Raw genomic sequence first — 24,811 nt, 5'->3', positions numbered from 1 at the left:
CCCTGAGCATCACCCATTGTGGTCCCAAAACAAACAAACACAAAAATAGGAGATCGAGCTGAAGAGAGACTACAAGAAGTAAGGTGCTTATCTTGTATGAAGCAAAGTCTGGTCTGAGCCCTATATATGGTCTGAGCACTATATATGGTTCCTGAGCACTGCCAGGAATAACCCTTGAGCGCCAAGTGTTATTGAACCCAGAGATAGCCATCAGCACTGCCAGACCCCAAACAGAAAATCAAACAAAATGGAAACAAGACATTGCCACAGCTCCAAAAACTCCTTTAAACATTCCTTCCTCTAAAAGGTTTTATCACAGTTTTTATCAGCCACCTTGGATGACTTATATAAAGTGTAATTTGATGTATTTTGGATGTCATATGTAGTTTGCATTATAGTGTAAGGGCATTATTCTATCAGGTTAAGGTACTATTGATTTTCTTATTCAAACAAAGAAATTGATTTTTCAATTGTTGACGATCATGGGTAGTTCACCCTGCTCACTATCTGATTTTGACTTCATCTGGTTTAGACACTCAACTTTTTTCTACTCTTTTTCATCATGTATAAAATGCAGATAAAAATAATCAGGCCTACATATAGTTTATGATGTGAGTGAAATGGGATAAGATGAAAAGCACTTGGAATAGTGCCTAAAATATAGTAGCCATCTATGCATAGAAAATTACAAATACAAATCTTTCTGTATCACTGTATCCGTCATCCTGTTGCTCATCGGTTTGCTTAAGTGGGCACCAGTAACATCTCCATTGTGAGACTTGTTGTTACTGTGTTTGGCATATAATCATCCTAAGGCGCTTTAAAGAATGTTTTATCATTTAAAATTTGTATTTATTTGTTATGCAGAAGGAATATTTTTTAATATTGCAATGATTTTATGAAAACATGCAAATGAATTATGACCTAAATTCCTATTGCAGAACAGTGTATTTCATTGTAAGTATTATTACGAAGGTAATTTGTTCTGCAACAGAGTATAAATTTCACGTACAAGTTATGCATCTAGATGGCCATATGTACAACATCACATCCACCAGTAAAGGTCAAATTTCCACCCTTCACCATCCAGTTGATTCTCTGTTTATTCTACTCTAATAACTCCTTCCCTCTGATCACCACCATTCTGTTGTTAGAATACAAAGTCGGGTCTTAGTCTTACTGTTTTATTTTTTAATTCAGTATTTTCTTCTAATATTTCTTTGATTTCTGTAAAATAAAAGCAACTTAATTAATAACACCACTAAAAGAGCTTCTCAGAAAAGCCACTTAAAAATAAAATTATTTTTCCTCTGCTACACTGAATTATTTTTTATTTGTTTAATTTAAGTGCTAATTATTATTTCTGTTTGATTCTTAGATTATTCATCAGGACTACGATATGAATGGTGTAACTTTTCCTGACCCTTCAGGATACTCATATAAAATGATAGCAACATTTTTCGTATTGGCTTTTGTTGCCCTTTTGTACTTGGTATTGGCTTTATACTTCGACAAAATCTTACCTTGTAAGTAAATAGTGGATTTTTCTCTTCACTCTATAGGCATTAATCCCATTGAAGATTTTTTCCTTAAAATAATATAAATATATATTTAAAAATAAATTTAGAAAATTTTTCTTATCTCAGGTTGACTAACTTCTTGAATTTCACAGATTTAAAGTTTTGAATAAGTTTTTGTATAAAGAGTTATACTTCTTGCTTTAGTAATACATGCAGGAAATATGTAATCATGATCATGATATTTCATGTTAATTATACAGTATCACTTTCTGAAAGTGTTTTCAAAGAGTGAGTTATGCAACTTGTATTATTATATAATAAAATTAATTAGTTCTTTTTTTATTTTTTTATTAATAGTTTATTTTTAATTAGTGAGTCAACGTGAGGGTACAGTTACAGATTTATACATTTTTGTGCTCATGTTTCTGCCTTACAAAGTTTGATAACCCATTCCTTCACCAGTGCCCATTCTCCACCACCAGTAAACCCAACATCCCACCCCCCCTTCCCAGTCCCGTCTCCCCCCACCCCACCCTGCCACTATGGCAGGGAATTCCCTTTTGTTCTCTCTCTCTGGTTAGGTGTTGTGGTTTGCAATAAAGGTGTTGAGTGGCCATTGCGTTCAGTCTCTAGTCTATATTTGGCCCGCATCATCTTTCCCCCACATGACCAACAACCACATTTTACTTGCTGTTCCCTTCTCTGAGTTGCCCAGAATGAGAGAACAGCCTCCAAGCCATGGTGACAACCTCCTGGTACTTATTTCTACTATTCTTGGGTGTTCGTCTTATAGTCTATTATTCTATATTCCACAGATGAGTGCAATCTTTCTATGTCTGTCTCTCTCTTTCTGACTCATTTCACTTAGCATGATACTTTCCATGTAGATCCACTTATATGCAAACGTCATGACCTCATTTTTTCTGACAGCTGCATAGTATTCCATTGTATATATGTACCAGAGTTTCTTCAACCAGTCATCTGTTCTAGGGCACTCGGGTTTTTTCCAGATTCTGCCTATTGTAAACAGTGCTGCGGTGAACATATAAGTGCATATGTCACTTCGACTATACTTTTTGGCTTTTCTGGGATATATTCCCAGCAGTGGTATTGCTGGGTCAAATGGGAGCTCAACCTCAAGTTTTTTGAGAGTCGTCCATACTGTTTTCCAAAAGGGCTGAACTAGCCGGCATTCCCACCAGCAGTGTAGAAGGGTCCCTTTCTCCCCACATCCTCTCCAACAGCGGTTGCTTTTGTTCTTTTGGATGTGTGCCAGCCTCTGTGGTGTGAGGTGGTATCTCATGGTTGTTTTGATCTGCATCTCTCTGACGATTAGTGATGTAGAGCACTTTTTCATGTGTCTTTTGGCCATTCGTATCTCTTCCTTGGTAAAGTTTCTGTTCATTTCTTCGCCCCATTTTTTGATGGGGTTGGATGTTTTCTTCTTGTAGAGTTCAACCAGTGCTTTATATACCCTTGATATCAACCCCTTATCTGATGGGTATTGTGTAAATATCCTTTCCCATTCTGTGGATAGTCTTTGTATTCTGGTCACTGTATCTCTTGCGGTGCAGAAGCTTTTTAGTTTAATGTAGTCCCATTTGTTGATCTCTGTTTTTACTAGATTGCTTAGTTCCGTGTCATCTTTGAAGATACCTTTATCTTCAATATCCTGGAGGGTTTTGCCTACCTTGTCTTCAATGTACCTTATGGTTTGTGGTCTGATGTTGAGGTCTTTAATCCATTTTGATCTGACTTTTGTGCATGGTGACAGATCGAGTTCTAAGCCCATTTTTTTGCATGTGGTTGTCCAGTTGTGCCAGCACCATTTGTTAAAGAGACTTTCCTTGCTCCACTTCACATCTCTTGCACTTTTATCAAAGATTAGATGATCATACATTTGAGGTTGTGTGTGGGGATATTCCACCCTGTTCCATTGGTCTGCAGTTCTGCTTTTGTTCCAGTACCATGCTGTTTTAATTGTTACCGCTTTGTAGTAGAGTTTAAGGTTGGGAAGGGTGATGCCTCCCATCATCTTTTTCCCAAGAATTGTTTTAGCTATCCGTGGGCGTTTATTGTTCCATATAAATTTCAGGATTGCTTGCTCCGCTTCTTTGAAGAATGCCATGGGTATCCCCATAGGGATCGCGTTAAATCTGTATAATGCTTTGGGGAGTATTGCCATTTTGACAATGTTTATTCTCCCTATCCATGAGCAGGGGATATTTTTCCATTTCCTCATGTCCTCTTTTATTTCATGAAGTAGCGTTTTATAGTTTTCTTTGTAGAGGTCCTTTACTTCTTTAGTTAAGCTGATTCCAAGGTATTTGATTTTCTGGGGCACAATTGTGAATGGGATTGCTTTTTTCATGTCCCTTTCCTCTGTCTCATTGTTTGCATATAGGAAGGCCATGGATTTTTGGGTATTGATTTTATAGCCTGCGACTTTACTGTATAGGTCAATTGTTTCTAAGAGTTTCTTACTAGAGCTTTTAGGTTTCTCTAGGTATAGTATCATATCGTCTGCGAATAGTGAGAGCTTGATTTCTTCCTTTCCAATCTGAATCCCCTTAATATCTTTTTCTTGCCTGATGGCTATTGCTAATACTTCCAGTACTATATTAAAGAGAAGTGGTGAGAGTGGACATCCTTGTCTTGTCCCCGATCTCAGAGGAAAAGCCCTTAGTTTTTCTCCATTGATGATAATGCTCGCCATAGGTTCATGGTAGATGGCTTTGACTATCTTGAGAAAAGTTCCTCCAAAACCCATTTTGGTGAGAGTTTTTATCATGAATGGGTGTTGGATCTTGTCAAATGCTTTTTCTGCATCTATGGATATGATCATATGGTTTTTATCTTTACTTTTGTTGATGTGATGGATTATGTTGATTGATTTCCGAATGTTAAACCAACCTTGCATCCCTGGGATGAATCCCACTTGGTCATGGTGTATGATCTTTTTGATGAGTTGTTGGATTCTATTTGCTAGTATTTTGTTGAGAATCTTCGCATCGGTATTCATCAAGGATATTGGTCTATAGTTTTCTTTGTTAGTGGTGTCTTTGTTTGCTTTTGGTATTAGGGAGATATGTGCCTCATAGAAACTGTTCGGCAGGGTTCCTGTCTTTTCGATTTCCTGGAAAAGCTTAAGGAGAACTGGCAACAAGTCTTCTTTGAATGTTTGGAAGAATTCGCCAGTGAATCCGTCTGGACCTGGGCTTTTGTTTTTGGGGAGACTTTTGATTACCGTTTCGATTTCCTTGATATTTATGGGCCTATTCAGGTATTTCACGTCTTCTTGGCTCAGTCTTGGGAGGTTGTAGGAGTCAAGGAATTCATCCATTTCTTTTAGGTTCTCTTGTTTTGTGGCATACAGACTTTCAAAGTAGTCTCTGATGATCCTTTGAATCTCCTTGGTTTCTGTTGTGATGTCCCCCTTTTCATTTCTGATTCGGTTTATTAGGGTTTTCTCTCTTTCTTTCTTTGTGAGTCTTGCTAGCGGTTTATCAATCTTATTTATTTTCTCGAAGAACCAGCTCTTTGTTTCATTGATCTTATGGATTGTTTTTCGGGTTTCCATATCGTTAATTTCTGCTCTAAGTTTTATTATTTCTTTCCTTCGATCTGGTTTGGGTTCCTTTTGCTGGTCCTCTTCTAATATCTTGAGCTGCGAAGTCAAACTATCTATATAGGCCCTTTCTTCCTTTCTGAGGAAGGCTTGCAGAGCTATAAATTTTCCCCTTAACACAGCTTTAGCTGCGTCCCATAGGTTCTGGTAGCTTGTGTCTTCATTCTCATTTGTTTCGAGGTATCTCTTAATTTCTTTCTTGATTTCCTCCGTGACCCACTCATTGTTCAATAGTGAGTTGTTTAATTTCCAAGTGTTTGATTTGGTTCTCCGAGTCTGTGCATGATTAACTTCCATCTTCAGTGCATCATGGTCTGAAAAGATAGTTGATACAATTTCTATCTTTCCAATTCTATTAAGGTATGACTTGTGGCCCAGAACATGGTCTATTTTGGAAAATGTTCCGTGTGCACTGGAAAAGAATGTGTATTCTTTCTTTTGGGGGTATATAGCCCTGTATAGGTTTATTAGCCCTGTCTCCTCCATTTCTTCCTTCAGGGCCTTCGTTTCCTTGCTGAGTGTTGTTCTTGTCGATCTATCCAGAGGTGATAAGGCAGTGTTGAAATCTCCAACTACTATCGTGGTGCTAGTTATGTCCTCCTTAAATTCTGTTAGGAGTTCTTTTAAGTATTTCGATGGTCGTTCATTAGGTGCGTATACATTTAGGAGTGTGATTTCTTCCTGTTGCACATATCCCTTGATGAATATAAAATGACCTTTGCTGTCCCTTCTGATCTTTTTCAGCCTGAAATCAATGCTATCGGATACTAGTATGGCCACCCCTGCTTTTTTTTTTGAGGGGGCTGTTTGCTTGCAGGATTGTTTTCCATCCTTTGATTTTTAGTCTGTGTTTGTTCCGGCTATTCAGATGTGTTTCTTGTAGGCAGCAGAAGGTTGGGTTTAGTTTCCGAATCCATTTTGCCACTCTATGCCTCTTGATTGGTGCATTTAGCCCGTTAACATTAAGAGAGATTATTGTCATTGGATTTTGTGCCATTTTTTTGTAGGGTTTGTTGTTCTTATAGGTCTTTTTCCTTGTCTTATAGTAGCCCTTTGAGTCCTTCTTTTAAATTTGGTCTTGAGTCTATGAAGTTCCGGAGCTGTTGCTTGTCCATGAAATAATGTATGGTTCCTTCAAGTTTAACTGAGAGTTTAGCCGGGTAGAGTATTCTTGGTGAGGCATTCATTTCATGAAGTTTTTTCACTATATCCCACCATTGTCTTCGGGCTTGGAGGGTTTCTTCTGATAGGTCTGCTGTGAATCTAAGGGGTGCGCCTTTGTATATGATCTCCTTCTTTGATCTTGCTGCTTGCAGTATTGTGTCTCTATCCACGGCATCCATCATTCTGACTATGATATGCCTTGGGGATTTTCTATTTGGGTCCCTTTTAGCTGGCACCCTTCGGACTCCTTGTATCTGGATGTCCACATTCTCTAGCTCTGGGAATTTTTTAGCAATGATGTCTTTAATGGTGTTTTTTTCATTGGGATTGGTTCCGTGTGGTTCCGGCACTCCCATGATTCTTATGTTGTTTCTCCTGAGGTCGTCCCCTAGGACTCTAACTCGCTCTAGAGCCATTTTGAGGTCTTTTGCCATTATTTGCTGTTGTCTATATGCTTTGTGCAGCTCATCTTCAAGTTCACTGATTCTGTCTTCGGCTGTAGTCATTCTACTATTGAGGGCTCCTACGGAGATTTTCATTACATCTACTGATTCTTTTAGTTGTGTGACTTCTGTTCGTAGCTTTGAAATTTCTGCTCTCATTTCTTCCTGGATTATCTTGGTGGAGCGTTCCAACGCGGCATCCATATCCTCCCTTAATTTATTGGATGTTCGTTCCATAGTTGTGTTGAGTTCATGAATCATCCTGACAATTTCCTCTCTGAATTCTCTATCTGAGAGGAGGGTGTATTTCTGGGAGGTCGCTGCTGAGGTTAGTGAGATATTTTCTTGGCTCTCTCCTAGTGGTGGGGATTTTCTCAGTTTCTTCATGTTGTTATGGGCTTTACTATCTGGAGCTCTCGTTAACTTGGGAGGAATCTCGACTAAAGATTTTTGGTTATGCTCTTTTGACAAAGTACTTTTCCGTGCAAGTTGATGTGTTCATTGACAGTTTTTGTGAAGTTAGGATAGGCTAGGTTAGTTGAGTATCAACATATAGTAACTAAGATGATGAGGGAGTTCTTCGGAGAAATGAGTTCAATCAATTGTAGCCAAAGGACAATGCGTGGAATGGTAAGAAAAATATCTGCGGCCGCGTTAGCGGCCGCCGCTCTGGAAACAGGCCACGCCCACTTTTAAGGCCACGCCCCCAAATGACAGGACACGCCCCTAACCTTTTCGGACACGGGAGGGCGGGATCAGGCCCGGTGGGCGAATGACTGGGACCTGCCCGGCGGGGAGGGGGTGCTCCGAGCTGTCCCGCTGCCGCGGGCGGGCACGGGACCAAAATTAATTAGTTCTTAAGCTGGTTTTGGTTAATTTAAGCCATTATACGGCAGAAATGCTTCCTAATAAATATTTGTTCTTACAAGAATGAAGGAAAAAGGTCAATAAAAAACCTACAAAGGATTTTAGATGCAAAGTAGTTGATGTCTTTCTTATTTTCCCGTTTCTGGGAGGACCATTTGATATGTGTATCCTTAAATGAAATGACAAAATGAAAAGTGGAAAAGATGCTTTCACCATTTTTCTAGAAAATCTTTACACATTGTTATATTTACAGAACTAGATTATCCAGGCAGATTTTTCAAAATCTTTCAAATAACCAAAAACTTCACCCAAGCCCAGAATTTTTTCACACACACTAAATTCAGAATGATTTTTTTCGTTGCACAATTTATTTTATTTGTTGTATTTCTTCAACTGTGACTGCATTTAAATTTGTCTTAAATGTTCCTGTGTGCTTATTTGTATTCTTCTCTTACAATTCTGGTTATTATCTGAAAGTCCTTAATAACATATCTCTTATTATTTTAAATTTAGAAAATGACTATTACTCATATTGAATAAATATAATTTTCCATTTTATGTGATATATACATATATAAAATTTGATTAATTTGCATTGTGGTAGAACAATTTATATTCACAAACATGTCTTCAACTATTTTTATGTGCCCTATCATCTTTCTCCCCAAATACTTTGTTTTATTCATTCTCCTAAGTATATTTTAGATCACCTTTAGTACAAACACTTGATTTATCATTTGTTGAAGTTTTATTCTATAACCTAACTTTTGTAACTATACTATTGCCTTGACTTGTCATTGTTTCATTGTCAATATTTCTCCCCTTAATAATGGGATGTCAGAAAGAAATCAATTTCTCATGATGGTGAAAAATCCAAGACTTTCTGCTCTTATCTGAGCAAAACTTCTTTGTGTGCTGTTTTAACACTACTGATTCAACGTTTTATTGCATCCTAATTTAGTAGATGGAAATAAGAGCCGTTATTCTCCATTATTTTTCCTGAATTCATCATCTCGTTTCCAACATCAAAGGATTAATCATAAGGTCATTGAGAAGGAAATAGATACTGAACACCCATCTGATGATTATTTTGAGCCCATACCTCCAGAATACCAAGGAAAAGAAGTTATCAGGTAACCACACGTGCTAATATAAGTGTATAAGGTTAAAGAGTCAATATTCGATTAATTAATCTTAATAAATCTATTGTTGTTATTATTATAATTTTCTGGTTTGGGGACCAAGCCTGAAGGTTCTCAGGGCTTACTCTGGGTTCTGAACTCAGGGGTCAGGGGGACCTTAAGGGGTGCCAGGGATTGAATCTGGATTGGCAGTACGCAAGATAACACCCTATCCATTGTACTTTCGTTCCACCCTCAATATTCCAATTATTAAGCAACAGGAGACTCTGAGACAAATATTATACAGGAAATGGGTTTTGTGAGCATCACTTCAAAACCTTCCCTGGCCATCATCACGCAAGAAAAATTCTCCTTGCCTAGCTCCATATAACGTTGCTCATGAGTCTCCTTCTTGTCTGACTTCCTGTTTCACTCATTGGTCCTCCCACCTCTCTTTCATACGTTCTGCTCTCTGCCACACTTTCCTTTTTCTATAGTTTTGCTGGGATTCTCAGTAAGGATAGAAGAAACTTGGAATCAGAAACGTTCTTATCTTAGTACCATACTCCCCTCTCATTTGATGTGTGATCATGGAGAAAAAAATACATTTCTGAGTTTCAGTGTCCTCTGTGAAACAAAAACAGCATCTTCTTTGTAGGATTACTTGTAACGGACTCAGAGGAGGAACCTTTAAACTATCTGCTCTTCCAGGCCCTCCCTTCAGTGATCCGATCCCAGAGCTGTGAACCCACTGGGCTTGAATCCAATGACCTTTGAACATTGAAGAGGTCCTGTACATTTTTTGATGTACCTTGAAGTTAAAGAATTAGCTTACAGTATTAACCATTTATTTATTGAGTAGTATTCACCAATTATGTCCAAATAATGCGTTTCTCATGAAAGACTTAAAATTCAGGCATATTTATACAAATGAGAAGATAGCAGAGCGGGTTGGGCATTTGCCTTGCATGCGGCCGACCCGGGTTCGATTCCTCTGTCCCTCTCGGAGAGCCCCGCCAGCTACTGAGAGTATAATGCTCCCACGGCAGAGCCTGGCAAGCTCTCCATGGCATATTCGATATATCAAAAACAGTAACAACAAGTCTCACAATGGAGATGTTACTGGTACCTGCTCAAGCAAATTGATGAACAACAGGACAACAGTGCTACAGTGCTACTGAAATGTTATGTACCTTGTGTAATATCACACCCTTTTAAATGGGGTACTGAGATTAGAATTCCATCTGGATCCATAATCTAAGTACTGCAGAGCTGTCAGGTGAGATAAATCTATCAGTGGACAGTATGACATTCCTCTCTCTTTCATTTAGTAAGATAGGATGGAACAGTACTTGCTGCGTTTGGTAATTAGGAGACCATAAATGACTCCAAATGATGAGGTTCACAAGCCAGAGTGCCGCTGATTGAGAAGCTTAGAAGTAAAAAAATTGAAAATACCAAATTTATACTTCATTTTGTTCAAATTCTATCTTATTAAAGCACCACGAGCTACAAAGTGATTCATAGTTGAGTTTCAGACATAAATGTTCCATTACCCATCCAGCCACCAATGTCAACTTCCCTTCACTGGTGTTCCAAGGTTCCCTCTCCAATCTGCCTTGCCCCACACCCCGGTCTCAGCCCCAGCTGTCGTCTTGACACATTTTATTTATTAAAGTTTTAATTATTAAAGTTATACTTTTTGAGAATTTTTTTCTTGACAGTAGAAAAATTTAAGATCTAAAGCAGAGTTAGTGGCCAAAGAGATGCTCTGAGAAATAAAACCATAGAGAATGAAGGTGACGGAGGGTTTTATAGAAGACTAGGATCGGAAGAGATAAAGGATGCTGGCTAATTTTTCAGATTATTAATGAACTGATTTTGGGGACGCGTTTTCTAAAACTAGAAGGAAGTGAGACTCCTTATAGAGCCTTCTATTTTTCTTTTTTTTTCTTTTTGAGTCACATCCAACAATGCACAGGGGTTCCTCCTGGCTCTGCACTCAGGAATTACCCCTGGTGGTGCTCAGGGAACCCTATGGAATGCTGGGGATCAAACCTGGGTCGACCGCGTGCAAGGCAAATGCTCTACCCACTCACTCCAGCCCCAGAGCCTTCTATTTTTCTAAGCAAAACATTAATAGTTTAATGATAACTTTCTAAAGAGACACTGTCTCAGGGGAAATGTTTAAATTCATCTTTTTCTGAGTAAGGTAGTTATGCCTTCCCTTGTTTCCCAAAACAATGGTCATGCACCTTGCCCTAAAGAACCGGGGGGACGGGGTGGAGCGAGGGTGGGGGGTTGAGGGGGTGATCCATCCTATTTTCACTTCTGAACTGGCAAAGTAAGCATGCATTTCTTTGTGTTATTTCAGAATCAGAAATGTTAAAAAAGAATATAAAGGAAAGTCTGGAAAAGTGGAAGCCTTGAAAGGTAAAGAAAATATTTCATTGTTTTATTGATGATGAGATAAAATGGGGGAAATTAAATGTCGGGGGGAAAACGCAGTGAGGCTGAGCAAAACAGACAAAGAAAAATTGGTTCCATCTAACTCTACCACCTGGAAAGAAATCTTGATTGAACACTGGATGCAAAATCCTTCCAGATGGGTCACGGGTCTATTAACTTACAGAAATGGGATCACACCATGAAAAGTATGACAACTTTATTGTTTAAAAGACAAGCTTATGGGACTGGAGCGATAGCACAGCAGGTAGGACGTTTGCCTTGAATGCGGCTGACCCAAGTTCGATTCCCAGTATCCCATATGGACCCCGAGCACCGCCAGGAGTGATTCCTGAGTGCAGAGCCAGGAGTAACCCCTGAGCATCGCCGGGTGTGAGCCAAAAAGCAAAGCAAAACAAAACAAAAAGACAAATTTGTTTATAAACCACATTTTGTTGTCTTTGAGCTGCAAGAAAAAAGCATCCGGATTTAAAATTAAGGTTAAGGTGGTTAAAAGGGGAAAAAAAAGGCAGAGTTCTGTGAGCACTCCTGTGCCAGCCACACAGATAAAGAATAAAACGGAAACGTTCTGCAAGCTCAGTCCCGTTATGGAGCTCCGGGGAGGGGAGGAACAGGAACTGGAGGAGAACAGGGATGGCGAGTCTGGTACCTGGCCGAAAACACCCGCTGGGGTGAGCACTGTGGGGGGAGAGCTGTACACGCAAGACTCAGAGAGCACCAGTCTGATGCTGGCGCTTGCAAAGTGGAAATGAGACTCGGGTCTCAGCAAACCAACACAGGGGTCCGTTGCCCGAGTGTGAGCCTTCGTTCCCAAGGGGAGCCATAGCCAATAGGATTGCAGTGTCCTCTGTGGCCCGCTGCAGCCTTGCCTCCAGAGATGACCAGGTAGTCCAGTGCGGATGCCACCAGACAGAGTCCCGCTGAGCCTTCGGACTTTTCACCGTGTTCCTATTGGATTTCCTGAGTTGTGTATTGGATTTCCTCAGGGCTTCTTAAGCCCAACATAGGATGGTGTAGCCTCACTCCCTAGGGCTGGGATCCGGCCACTCTGGAGGTGAGCACTGCCTGGCAGAGGCCCAGCCTTAGTTCCTCTACGCTCATAATCTCAGCTCTGCGCTGATGGGCCACCAGGCCTTCCAGGTCCAGCTGCTGGACCATCCAACGGGCTTGTGAAGGAGACTTAACATGCTCATCCGCCAGCCTGTCAGAGGGCAGTCAGTACAAAGGATCCCTCCCCACGCCTCCCAAAAAACCAAAATAAATATCAGCTTTGTGCCTGTACCCATTGTGGTGTCAGGAAGAGACTGGGAGAGGTAGCACATAGCGCAGGCAGGGTTCTGTAACACGTCGCAGGGGGATAACTATTCTCAAGAAAGCAACTGGGAGCCGCCATTCCAGAAGCTCAACAGGGAGTAGACACCCCAGGGGAGAGGCTGTCCATCAGGTGCACAGAAATAAGAGCCACAGGCACCGAACTGATTTTATAAGAATTAATGAAATCCTCTACAGATGGACCTTGGTTGTCCGAGGAAGAGGGCAGAGAGTCTCTTGCCCGCGCGCCTGGCTGTCTTCCCCCGGGGCCTCTCGGAGGGGATGGGCTCCAGCTTCCCTCCCCGCCCCGAGCAGAGCTCCTGGTGGCCGAAGACCACCGGAACCTAGCCACAGCCATGCTCAAGGCCCTCTCCACACGTTCAGACAGGCCTCACACATGAAGGTACCGGCAGAGTACCAGGTGTGTGTAATCCCATCAACAGCCAACATTCAGAGACTTAAAAGCAAGCTCCCAGAAGCGATATCTTAGAACCTACTTCTCCCTCTGGGAGAAACTAGCAAGCTACTGAAAGTTTCCTGCCCACATGGGACAGCCTGGCAAGCTTCCCATGGCGTATTCATATGCCAAAGCCAGTAACAAGCTGGATCTCATTCCCCTGACCCTGAAAGAGCCTCCAATGCGGCATCGTTGGGAAGGCCGAGTAGAGAGAGGCTTCTAAAATCTCAGGGATAGAACAAATGGAGACGTTACTGAGCCTGCTTGAGAAATCGACGATCAAAGGGATTTTGTGATTCGTGATTTGTGAATGAAATCCTCCCAAGGCATTTGTCGTTGCCAGAAACCAGTTGAGTCACGGGTCCTGATGCGATGTTGCTCACAGGAACACAGGTGCAGCCCACAGGACCTGGGACTCAGAGTTTCAGTTTCAGATCTCACAAAACATACTCGATACTTATACCTGTCTATCCTGGAAATGAGTGTATTCTATTACTAGAAATGAGGATCAATCGCAGTTTAGAGAATGATTGTATTGCATTTTCAAATATTCTAGTGTAAGCATAGCTATCACTGGAGCGATAGCACAGTTGGTAGGGCATTTGCCTTGCACGCGGCCGACCTGGGTTCGATTCCTTCACCCCTCTCGGAGAGCCTGGCAAGCTACCGAGAGTATCCCGCCCGCACGGCAGAGCCTGGCCAGCTTCCCGTGGCATATTCGATATGCCAAAAACAGTAACAACAAGTCTCACAATGGAGACGTTACTGGTGCCCGCTGGAGCAAATCGAACAACGAGATGACAGTGCTACAGTGCTATGCATATTATTGTAGCAAGCAGAAAATAATGAGGACTTTATTTTTAATATATGAATGAAAATACAAAATGAAGACAAATTCTCTTGTTCTATTTTCAAAACTAGACCTCTATAATGGCTTTTACTTATAATATTTTATTCTAAAAACAGGCTTGTTCTTAGACATATATGAAGGTGAAATCACAGCAATTCTGGGTCGTACTGGAGCTGGCAAATCTTCGTTACTTAATGTCCTCAGTGGATTGTCTGTTCCTACAGAAGGTGAGTGAAAACAAGTTTCCTAAAGGGTGAAATGAAGTCATTTGTTTGAGAACACATTGACAACGGAGTTACATACATGACTCATTTTAAGCCATAAATCTGACTGCTTAAAAGAAAATGTTCATCTAATATTTACCAGAACTATAGGCTTTTGAGTAAATTTTAAGTTTTACATTATTTTAAGGAGACGCATTACCTTTATTCCCATCTGTGTGATATTCCATGCATGGTATACACTCTTCTGAGTATGTAAGAATAATAAATAGTTGTCAATAAATCCACAAGTCAGCATTTTAGACATTTGTGAATATATACCAACATTTTTTCCTGATTTAGTTCACCAAACATTTGTCAAAGCTGTTTTCTTGTCAGCTGCATTATGTGTAACTTTTATTTTAGGATCAGTTACTATCTACAATAAAAACATCTCTGAAATGCAAGACTTGGAGGACATAAGAAAGAGAACTGGTGTTTGCCCACAATTTAATGTCCAAATTGATATGCTCACAGTCAAGGAAAATCTCAGACTATTTGCTAAAATCAGAGGGATTCAGCCACAAGCTGTGGAACAAGAGGTCAGTGGGCATGTGTGCGGGGGGGATAGGGGCTAGGGAGCTGTCAATCATTTGCCACGTGGAACCATAATAACAGAAGGTCCCTCTGGGATGGACTTGCCCTGTTCAGAATAAAATTTAGGCAATACTATCCCATAGAAAAATCCACTTCTATTACAACAGTTAGATATGCCAGAATCAACTCATCTTGGATGTTAAGGTTTGTTTCTTTTCTTGTAAGGTACAAAAAGTTTTATTGGAATTGAGCATGCAAAACATCCAGGACAAACTTGCTCAACATTTGAATGAAGGACAGAAGAGAAAGCTGACCTTTGGGATTGCCATCTTAGGAGACCCCCAGGTAAGTGAGATTTTGCGCGGGGATGAAGACAGGTGATGGCAGTTAAGTGAAGCTCTTCTTTCCCCACAGAGTAGTAGCTTTCTCACTGTGGAGTGTCAAGATACAGCCTGCAGTCTATGCACATAAGAATGGTCATGTATTAGACATAGACGGTTGGACAGTTCTTATGGGTTTGGGGTGGGTTTTCCTTTTAAATGTTGTTTTGGGGCCACACTCAGTGATGATGGGGCTTACTCCAGGCTCTGTGCTCAGGGATCAGTCGTGGTGGTGTTTGGCAAATACAGTGTAGAGGTTCAAACCAGGGTCCGCCACATGCAAGGCAAATACTTTAGATCTAGCCTTTCTCTGACTCAATTGTAGCACTGTCGTAGCACTGTCGTCTCGTTGTTGTTCATCAATTTGCTCGAACGGGCACCAGTCATGTCTCCATTGTGAGATTTGTTGTTACTGTTTTTGGCATATTGAATATGCCACGGGGAGCTTGCCAGGCTCTGCTATGCGGGTAGAATACTCTCGGTAGTTTGTTGGGCTCTTCGAGAGGGATGGAGGAATCAAACCCAGGTCAGCTGCATGCAAGGCAAACACCCTACCTGCTATGCTATTGCTCCAGTTCCGACTCAACTGAGGGTTACTTATTTTTATAGCAATTTTGTGCTACCCTGTGGAAATAGTTAAGGTAGGAGAGACACCTGTTTAATGTATGGTCATTTCTGTAGGTCTTGTTATTAGATGAACCAACTATGGGATTGGATCCATTTTCAAGGCACCAAGTATGGACTTTCCTCAAAGAGCGCCAAGAAGGCCGTGTGATCCTTTTGAGTACTAATTTCCTGGATGAGGCAGACATCGTGGCTGGTAATATCTGTTTTTATCTCAGTATTAAAATAGAGGATTTGTAAAATGCTTATTCCCAGATCAAGAACCCTGTTCTCATTCCTTTGGAGTGACTCTGGTCTCTAGTAGTCTGGGAATAAAAGGAATCGATTCCCAAGAGAGAATTCCTTACCCTCTGTCCATTGGGTAGATAACAATTTTACCCAAAAAAAAAGTGATGTTTTCCAAACCAGGTATACATTAATTTAAGCAGCCAGATAGCTTCTTTAGTATATTTAGTAGAAAATAATCACTCTCTAGCATCCAAAATAGAATATAAGTCACAAAAATTTATGTTTTGTTTTGCTTTGGTTTTCAAGAAATGTGATAGGACACTTGCTAGACTAGAATCTATAAGCTCATTTTAATGACATAAAGATTACTATCTATTCCAATTTTTAAATGCACGTTAGATATAGTTACACCATCTAAAACTTCATCTATGTTTTGCAGAGAGGGATTAAATGACTCCTAATATCCTTTATCTTTTTTTTTCTCTTTTGCTTTTTGGGTCACACCCGGCAATGCACAGGGGTTCCTCCTGGCTCATGCACTCAGGAATTACTCCTGGCAGTGCTCAGGGGACCATATGGGATGCTGGGAATCAAACTCGGGTTGGCCTCATGCAAGGCAAACACCCTACCCGCTGTACTATGGCTCCAGCCCCCTAATATCTTTTTTCTTTTGCTTCTTTTGGACTCAGATAGAAAAGTAATCATGTCTGATGGAAGACTGAAGTGTGCAGGCTCTTCTGTGTTTTTGAAGAGAAGATGGGGTCTAGGCTATAACTTGAGGTAAAGATTTAGGAGATGGGTCGGATGCATGTATTTTCATGTATTATATGCAACATGTTGACAGTAGTATCATGCATTATATTTAAAATGGATTCTTTCAACACTGTGTATACAAAGGTGGACACTTAGGAGAGAGAATTGGCTTGAGGCTTCCTCACCACTGCACTGAGTAGAGTGTTTCTTCCAGGGGCTACACCTCCATGCATCTTTGCTGGAGTTATGTTAATGGAAGGTAACTTGTTAATGGAAGGTAACATTTCCGGACATCAGCCCAGGCTGGCTTCTCTTTCAGGGCTGCTAGATCTATCAGTATCTAGAAAATTCTCTGTGTGGCCAGAGCTACTTCCTTCTCCCCACCCAGCTGAGTCATGTATTTCTATAATATATTTTCATTCTTGCATAAGGCACACGGTAGCACTGTAGCACTATTGTCCCGTTGTTCATCTATTTGCTCGAGCGGGCACCAGTCACGTCTCCATTGTGAGACTTGCTGTTACTGTTTTTGGCATATTGAATACACCATGGGTAGCTTGCCAGGTTCTACCGTGCAGATGGGATATTCTCGGTAGTTTGCCAGGCTCTCCGAGAGGGATGGAGGAATCAAACCTGGGTAGGCCATGTACAAGCATAAGGCCCACAATCAAATTATTTCAGGCACTAGTATCAAAAATGGGAGTAAGTCCAGTGGTAGGGAACGAAGTGGGAAGTATGTTCAGGCTAAAAGATTTGCAAAAGATTATATCCTGTAGCCAAAAAACCATACATATTGGTTAAATTTGCCTTCTTACTATGAGTTTCTGATATCTATACAGTCTGGTGTAATAATTTCTCCGAGAAATTTCTTCTGCCTCATGTTCTCTCCTCTCTATCTTTATCTTCAAGTGTAATACAGTTTCAATTATATGATATATATTTTCCACAAAGTCAAATAAAGAAGTACTCAAAGTTCATATCATTCAATAAAAACTTCTTTTGTAGAAGAGGTGAAAAAATGCAAATGAATTTTCTTTTCTTTTAAATATCAGTTTGTACAGAAATGAGTTATGTGATCCAGAGAAAATAACATCTTTCATTAATCATCATATCCCTGAAGCTAAACTAAAAGCAAAAGACAAAGAGAAACTTGTATACACATTGCCTTTGGAAAGAACAAACGCATTTCCAGGTAACTTAAAGATGATTAGTCTGGAATATAATTTGGAGATAAGTATCTATCGATTGCTGCATTTTTAATTGTTTAACAGATTGGAATTATGTTTTCTGTTAGTTGCTTCCAGTTGCAGAACTTAAGAGGAGTTTTTAGTGCAATAAATAGATTTTATAGTTGATGTCCCAAAGCACCAGTAAGAGGAGGGAACAAGAGAGGGAAGGGAAGGAAACTAGGTGAATGTACATACCAAAGTAATTTATAGCTCTAAGCTATTGAGGTAGACTGGAGCAACAGCACAGTGGGTAGGGCATTTGCCTTGCATGCAGCCGGCCCAAGTTCAATTTCCCTGTCCCTTTCAGAGAGCCTGGCAAGCTACTGAGAGTATCCCGCCCGCATGGCAGAGCTGGCAAGCTACCCATGACATTTTCAATATGCCAAAAACAGTAACAAGTCTCACAATGAAGACGTTACTGGTGCCCGCTCGAGCAAATCGATGAACAACTGGAGGGCAGTGCTACAGTGCTATTGAGGTGTTAAAGCATCAGGAGAAGGCTGGAGAGATAGCACAGTGGGGAGGGCGTTTGCCATGCATGCTGCCAACCCAGGTTCAATCCCCAGCATCCCATGTGGTCCCCCGAGCACCACCAGGAGTAATTCCTGAGCACAGTGCCAGGAGTAAACCCTGAGCATTGCTGAGTGTGACCCAAAAAACAGAAATAAATAAATAAATAATTTTTTAAATGCACTGAAAGAAAGAAATGAGCAAATAAATCCACTCAGTTCTCTCCCAGAGTGTTGAAAATTGAAGAGTGTTTGTTTACCTTCTTTAACCACCACTGGCTAAGAGATGCTTCCAGAAGTGTTAAGTTTCTAACCCTTCTGACTCCTTAGCATGCTTAAAAGCCCAGAAGAAGAAAGCCTTCAGGCAGTGTCGCTGTATATTGGTGATTATAGCAGAGAAGGGAACAGTCCATACCACCTCCAGGCACTTCCTATTGTTAGCTTTGTATTTCACTTTAATTGAGAAGGTGAGTGGTGAGAGGCCTCACAAAGACACACCTTTTCAAGTATCCACCACGGAGAAGACACACTATAAAGGCTTTTTGGGGAGCTTATTCTGTTCATAACTAGAGATTGCACTGAGCACTGTCATCCCCTTGTTCATTGATTTGCTCAAGCAGACACCAGTAACGTCTCCACTGTGAGACTTGTTGTAACTGCTTTTGGTCTATCGAATACGCCACGGGAAGCTTGCCAGGCTTTGCCATGTGGGTGGGATACTCTCAGTAGCTTGCCGGGCTCTCTGAGAGGGGCGGAGGAATCGAACCCGGGCCAGCCGTGTGCAAGGCAAACGCCCTACCCGCTGTGCTATCGCTCCAGTCCAGAATTGAATAAGACAAAGAATTCCCTATGATGGATCCTACATTCCAGGGAGTGGGGAGTGGTGGAATCAGAGAACAAAGAAAAGCATTGGAATTGTACAAAAAATCTTGCAAACAAAGTCATAGGAGTTAGAGAGTAACTGGTGTCAGCGTGGGTTTGATGTAGAGGTCAGAGAAGACAATGAAAAGAAACTGGCCCCCCAAAATTCCATATAGAGGGAAAATCAGAGTGTCTGGCATATTGAGAATTCAGAGAGGAGAATGGTAAATGGGGATGGGTAGGGTTGTAGGGTTACGTACCAATCATATTTAATTATCATATTAAAGTTATTTGTTATAATGTGCTGTAATATCATGTAGTTTAAGATAACATCATCCATATACTGTTGGATCAAGGAAGGTTGAAAAGTTTGTAAGAGTTAGACCCTAAATATTTAAGAGCAATCAGCTATGTTAGCTGAGCCCCTGGGGTGAATCCCTAACAGACCCTGAGAAGTATAACCGCCTCTGATAAGGGATGCGAAGAGCTTATCCTGAGCTACGCAAAAGAACAATTTGCTCTATGTGAGGCATGGCTGTAACTATCACTGTATCACTGTATCACTGTCATCCCGTTGCTCATCGATTTGCTCGAGCAGGCACCCAGTAACATCTCCATTGGGAGACTTGTTACTGTTTTTGGCATATAGAATACGCCACGGGTAGCTTGCCAGGCTCTCCTGTGCTTGCCGGGCTCTCCGAGAGGGATGGAGGAATCGAACCCAGGTCGGCTGTGTGCAAGGCAAACGCCCTATCCGCTGTGCTATATAGTTAAGCCTTATTGGTGTATTGCTATAAACCATATCTTGTTCTAAACCTAAGTAGAAATTTGTTGTTAATCTTGCTTTGACACTTTGGAATGTGGTTTTAGAGCATAAATAGAACATCAGTTTTTGAATCATTTGTCAATGATTCAAATAGATTCAAATTCAATAGAGTCCCGTGACCCAGACCCATCTTGACCCCTGGGCCCATTGCACCGAAATAAAGTTCTGTCCTATTCTGCTTCTGCGTCTCAGGTTTCTCATTGGCAAAATCAGGCAGGGCTGTAGTTAGAGTTCACTCAAGTAGAGCTTTAGAAGCTGGGATGTGATGTGGTCTTTGATTTTTATTTTAAGTGCATCAAGAGACTGTGGAAAGCCATTAAATGGGCGATTTCTGGATTGAGACTTATATTTTCATTCTCTGGATATGAAATGTCATCATGGATGAACAAGAGTAGACATTTGGCTTGTATGGCCCACTGACCATCTTGGATGTATAGCTACAACTTGTCAATTGGGCTAATTTTGTCTATAAATGCTGGATAGAAGTGTGTGTATTTGATACACACTTTGAAGCAAAACATCTGGCCAGTGACCAATTTGTGGAGCTTAAGAAAGTTAAGCTTCCAATTTCACGTTGGGATCGCCCATTAGTGAATTATCCATTTGAAATAAACGAATTGTATTTGAACCTGTGCTGAGTGAATGTGGAAGTCCTAACCTGCATGAGTTTAGGTAAGGTTTAAGAGGTACCTCTGGAATTTTGATTGGAACGCTAGGTGGAAGTTGGTGCCATTTTTTGTGAAATGATGGGTCAGGTGGGTAAGAGAGAGCAGGAGAAATCTGTGCTCTATTTTGGAAATATGTGTTTTACACATGTTTTAAGACATCCAATAAAGGATGTCAGTGACCAGGAATATGCAGTTGGCTATAGAACACTGGAAATCAGAGAACTAAGTGAGAATGAAATGTGAGAATCATCAGCATCGGAGGGTTTAATGTAAAGAAATTGGAAGAGTGTACATAGATTGAGTCCTAGAATAATTGTGAGACATTGGAAGGGAATCAGAACACGAATAAGCGCTAGAGAGATAGTACAGTGGGTAGGGCACTTGCCTAGCATACCGCCAACCTGGGTTCTATCCCTAGCATCCCATATGGTCCCTCAAGCACCACCAGGAATATTTCCTTAGTGCAGTCAGGAGTAACACCTGAGAATAGTCAGGGGTGGTCCCCAAAATAAAAATAAATTTTAAATAATAAAAAAAACACTAATCAAAGAGTTAAACCTTGGTAGGATCAACAATAAATGTGTATGTTGGTTGGTTTGTGATTTAGAGGTGAGAGACAGGCTTCTTCCTGACAGCTCTCATTCCCCTCAGATCATGTGAAGGATATTTGCGAGCTGAGGATAGAAGATGGAATGTGGATGGTTTGAGGGCACAGTGGGGAAAAGTCTGACATTTCATTTCAAAGACAAAGAGCATTCTAATAGAACTTCGCTTTTTGTGCTCTTCCAAAGACACACATATCCTGAACAGTATTCTGCAGGGTCTCTTAAATATACTAATCTACTGTCTAGTCCTAGATCAGGTATTTCCATTGTGTCTTATCTGCTGTGTCACTTTAGAACTTTTCAGTGATCTGGATCAGGGCTCTGGCCAGGGTGTGTTAAGCTATGATGTTTCCATGTCGACGCTGAGTGACATCTTCGTGAAATTGGAAGGAGGATCAGCTACCAGCCAAGGTAAACCCTCTTATTGCATTCGCTGTCACTGTCATCCTGTTGCTCATCGATTTGCTCCATCGGGCACCAGTAATGTCTCCATTGTGAGACTTGTTGTTACTGTTTTGGGCATATCAAATATGCCAGGTAGCTTGCCAGGCTTTGCCATGCAGGCAGGATACTATCGGTAGCTTGTCCTCCTAGAGGGACAGAGGAATCGCACCCAGATCGGCCATGTGCAAGGCAAATGTCCTACCCGCTGTGCTATCACTCCAGCCCCTGTTATTGCATTAATATACATAAATGTTCAATCAGTTATCAATTTAATACTTAGCCTGATTCACTCTGAGGAACATGGTAAATCCCAAATTTGACTCTGCTTGAGGGGATTGACAGTTACTATCCCCCGATATCATGAGAACTGAACATAGATCCCTTCTTGGAAAAGACCATATTACTCTTTGCAAACTATTTGCCTTCCATTTGGACAATTTTCTCTTATTCCCATATGTTCAGGGCTGCCTGAATACCTTTAGGACGTAAAAGACTCTCAATGAGGGCTGTGAAGTCTGAGCAGATATTTTTATTAAAAGTTTCTTTATGCATCTACTGATCATCCCAGCCCCAAAGCTGTCTGACTGGGAAACACCTCCACATTTCACAGAACTGACAGCTTAGTAGAAGCACAGAAAATTAGATGAAAAAATTAAGTAGAAGCCCATTAAGCTCAGTGAATGAATACAATAACATAGAAGGTTCAACTCGCACCCAACTACTCAGGAAATTCTCAGGCCATGACTTTAGCAACACCTTTACTAGATGTATGTTGTAACAAGCAATATATGTTATTTTGTGTCTGCGAAGGGAGCAGGCTTGGGGGTGGGTGGGACATTGGGGACATTGGTGGAGGGAGGGGCATGTCGGTGGTGGGGATTGGTGTTGGAATATTGAATACCTGAGAAAACTGTATTGTGAATAGCCCTGTACATCATGGCATTTAAATAAAGTCTCACTAAAGGCAAAATAAGAATGCCAAAAAATTCCTTATGCTAGTTAACATACAACATTCTGCTGGGGTCCTAATGGGGAAGGGTGGGCTCATTTCTTATGTTTTTTTAATGGATGACACTGACAAATGCTACAATGTATGGTGCTTCTGTGGCCAGACATTTAGATTTATCTATGAATATATGGCATGACCTCTCTGCAATTAGCCTTTCAGCAAGTGTACGGTATTGTTTAAATTATGAGAAAATCAGACCCATCAGCACGTTAATGATGTGCATCAAAACCATGCCACTTGAAGTTAAGGTAGACGGGAATCAGACACAGCTGGAATGGTCTCAAAGTTGGCTGTTAGTGAAAGATATTTCACCCACACATCTAAGTTACTGAGAACTTAATAGCAGAAACACGGACATCAAGAACTGACTAGTTCTATAGAGAAAAGCTCTTAACATCCACCCAAAGATTGTTACATTTGAGGCCCTCTGACTTTTGAAAAACTGGGCACGTTGGGATCGCCCGTTAGTGAATTATCCATTTGAAATAAACGAATTGTATTTGAACACTGTGCTGAGTGAATGTGGAAGTCCTAACCTTCATGAGTTCATGGCATCCTCTGCTTTCTATCCACAAACCAAGACAGTTTCTACCCCTACAAAAAGAGAAAACTGATGCCTCAAGGGCGGCATTGACAATAACAATGTGTGTGTATGTGCGCGTGCAGATTTTGAGCATGCAGAAGTGCTGAGAGACACCGAGAGTCTGCCTGAAGTGGAGCCGGCTTACTCTCCGCCCACTGCAGTGACGAAAGCTGTCGGTGCCATGGGTCTATGGCGAATGCAGGTCTGTGCAATGGCCAAGCTACGTTTCTTAAAATTAAAGCGTGGAAGAAAAGAGCTTTTGGCCCTGTGAGTATCAGAGTATTGCAGTTTTGTGAGATAATGAGTTTCCAAAAAGGATCACACTGAAATGGGATTTAAAACCAGAACACCATATTCAACATTTCTGCATGGGAAAATGCAAGAGCATCTTATATGGAAAAGTATAGCCTGGGATTTAACCAACTGTAAATACCAGTATGTTGGCATTTGAGCAGCTATGTACACTTGTCTATTTCCTTTTCATCATTTGATAGCCTGGTGATTATGTGAAAACCACCATTTAGTATCATGCTTTCCAAATATTGGCCCCAATAATCATGGCGTAGATTACAATCACTATGTCACTGTATCACTGTCATCCCATTGTTTGTCGATTTACTCGAGTGGGCACAGTAACATCTCTAGTCCTCCCAGCCCTGAGATTTTAGCAGCCTCTCCTTACTCGTCTTTCCCAACAATTGGAGGCTCTTTCAAGGTCAAGGGAATGAGACCTATTGTTACTGTTTTTGGCATATTGAATATGCCACAGGTAGCTCACCAGGCTCTGCCTGTGCGGGTGGGTACTCTTGGTAGCTTGCCGGGCTCTCCAAGAGAGAATAGAATAGACATTCAATAAATATTTGTGAAATGTGCGTCTGAGGATTACAATGGCTATAGATTTACCAAGTGATTTTTTCCCTCCTTCATTGATAGATTGTTGGTATTTGGAATTGCAATTTACCCTTTCATAATGGAAAGGATAGTTTATGGTCTCTTAGATCAAACGAATGACTGGGAATTTAAATCTGAGTTTTATTTCCTCTCTCCTGGACAACTTCCCCAAGAAACTCGTACCAGCCTACTGATCATCAATAACACAGGTGAGAGGAAACAAAATTTAAAACCAGAACTTTTATTTTCATTATTAAATGGCACATTGGAGAGGGGAAGCAAATTGAGAGAGACTAAAATGTGTATTTATGCTTCATTTTTAAACAAAGGGGACCATATATCTTTGGTCTGATCTGAAGCTGAAGGGGAAAAATAGGAAAAACCTTTCCATAACCTGTGGAATAGGAGCTGGAGCGGTAGTACTGCACACATTATATTCTATTGTCTTGCACAGAGCAGAACTGGGTTCTATCTCCAGCATATCTTATGGCCCCCTGAGTATTAGATGACTAATGCTTTCATCTGATGCTGTAAAATTATTGACAGTACACATGTGTAAAGTTTTTTTTTTAAATTT

General features: G+C 40.9%; 1 protein-coding gene across 1 annotated transcript in view; it reads left to right on the top strand.

Moving 5' to 3' along the window:
- The window catches only part of ABCA6 (ATP binding cassette subfamily A member 6), a 66,439-nt gene that overhangs the window by 15,813 nt on the left and 25,815 nt on the right, over nt 1-24,811 (top strand). Inside the window, exons 9-20 of the mRNA XM_055133610.1 lie at nt 1,379-1,526; nt 8,587-8,755; nt 11,118-11,176; nt 13,944-14,054; nt 14,454-14,629; nt 14,850-14,969; nt 15,686-15,824; nt 16,546-16,636; nt 17,662-17,801; nt 21,602-21,718; nt 23,427-23,610; nt 24,277-24,443. Coding sequence (XP_054989585.1) covers nt 1,379-1,526; nt 8,587-8,755; nt 11,118-11,176; nt 13,944-14,054; nt 14,454-14,629; nt 14,850-14,969; nt 15,686-15,824; nt 16,546-16,636; nt 17,662-17,801; nt 21,602-21,718; nt 23,427-23,610; nt 24,277-24,443 — 1,621 coding nt within the window. The remainder of the gene's footprint in view (nt 1-1,378; nt 1,527-8,586; nt 8,756-11,117; nt 11,177-13,943; nt 14,055-14,453; nt 14,630-14,849; nt 14,970-15,685; nt 15,825-16,545; nt 16,637-17,661; nt 17,802-21,601; nt 21,719-23,426; nt 23,611-24,276; nt 24,444-24,811) is intronic.

Source organism: Sorex araneus, chromosome 3 (assembly GCF_027595985.1).
Source record: "Sorex araneus isolate mSorAra2 chromosome 3, mSorAra2.pri, whole genome shotgun sequence".
In the NCBI taxonomy this organism is placed as follows: Eukaryota; Metazoa; Chordata; class Mammalia; order Eulipotyphla; family Soricidae; genus Sorex; species Sorex araneus.
Note: the sequence above shows the minus strand (reverse complement) of the source record. Positions and strands in the feature narration are given on the sequence as shown.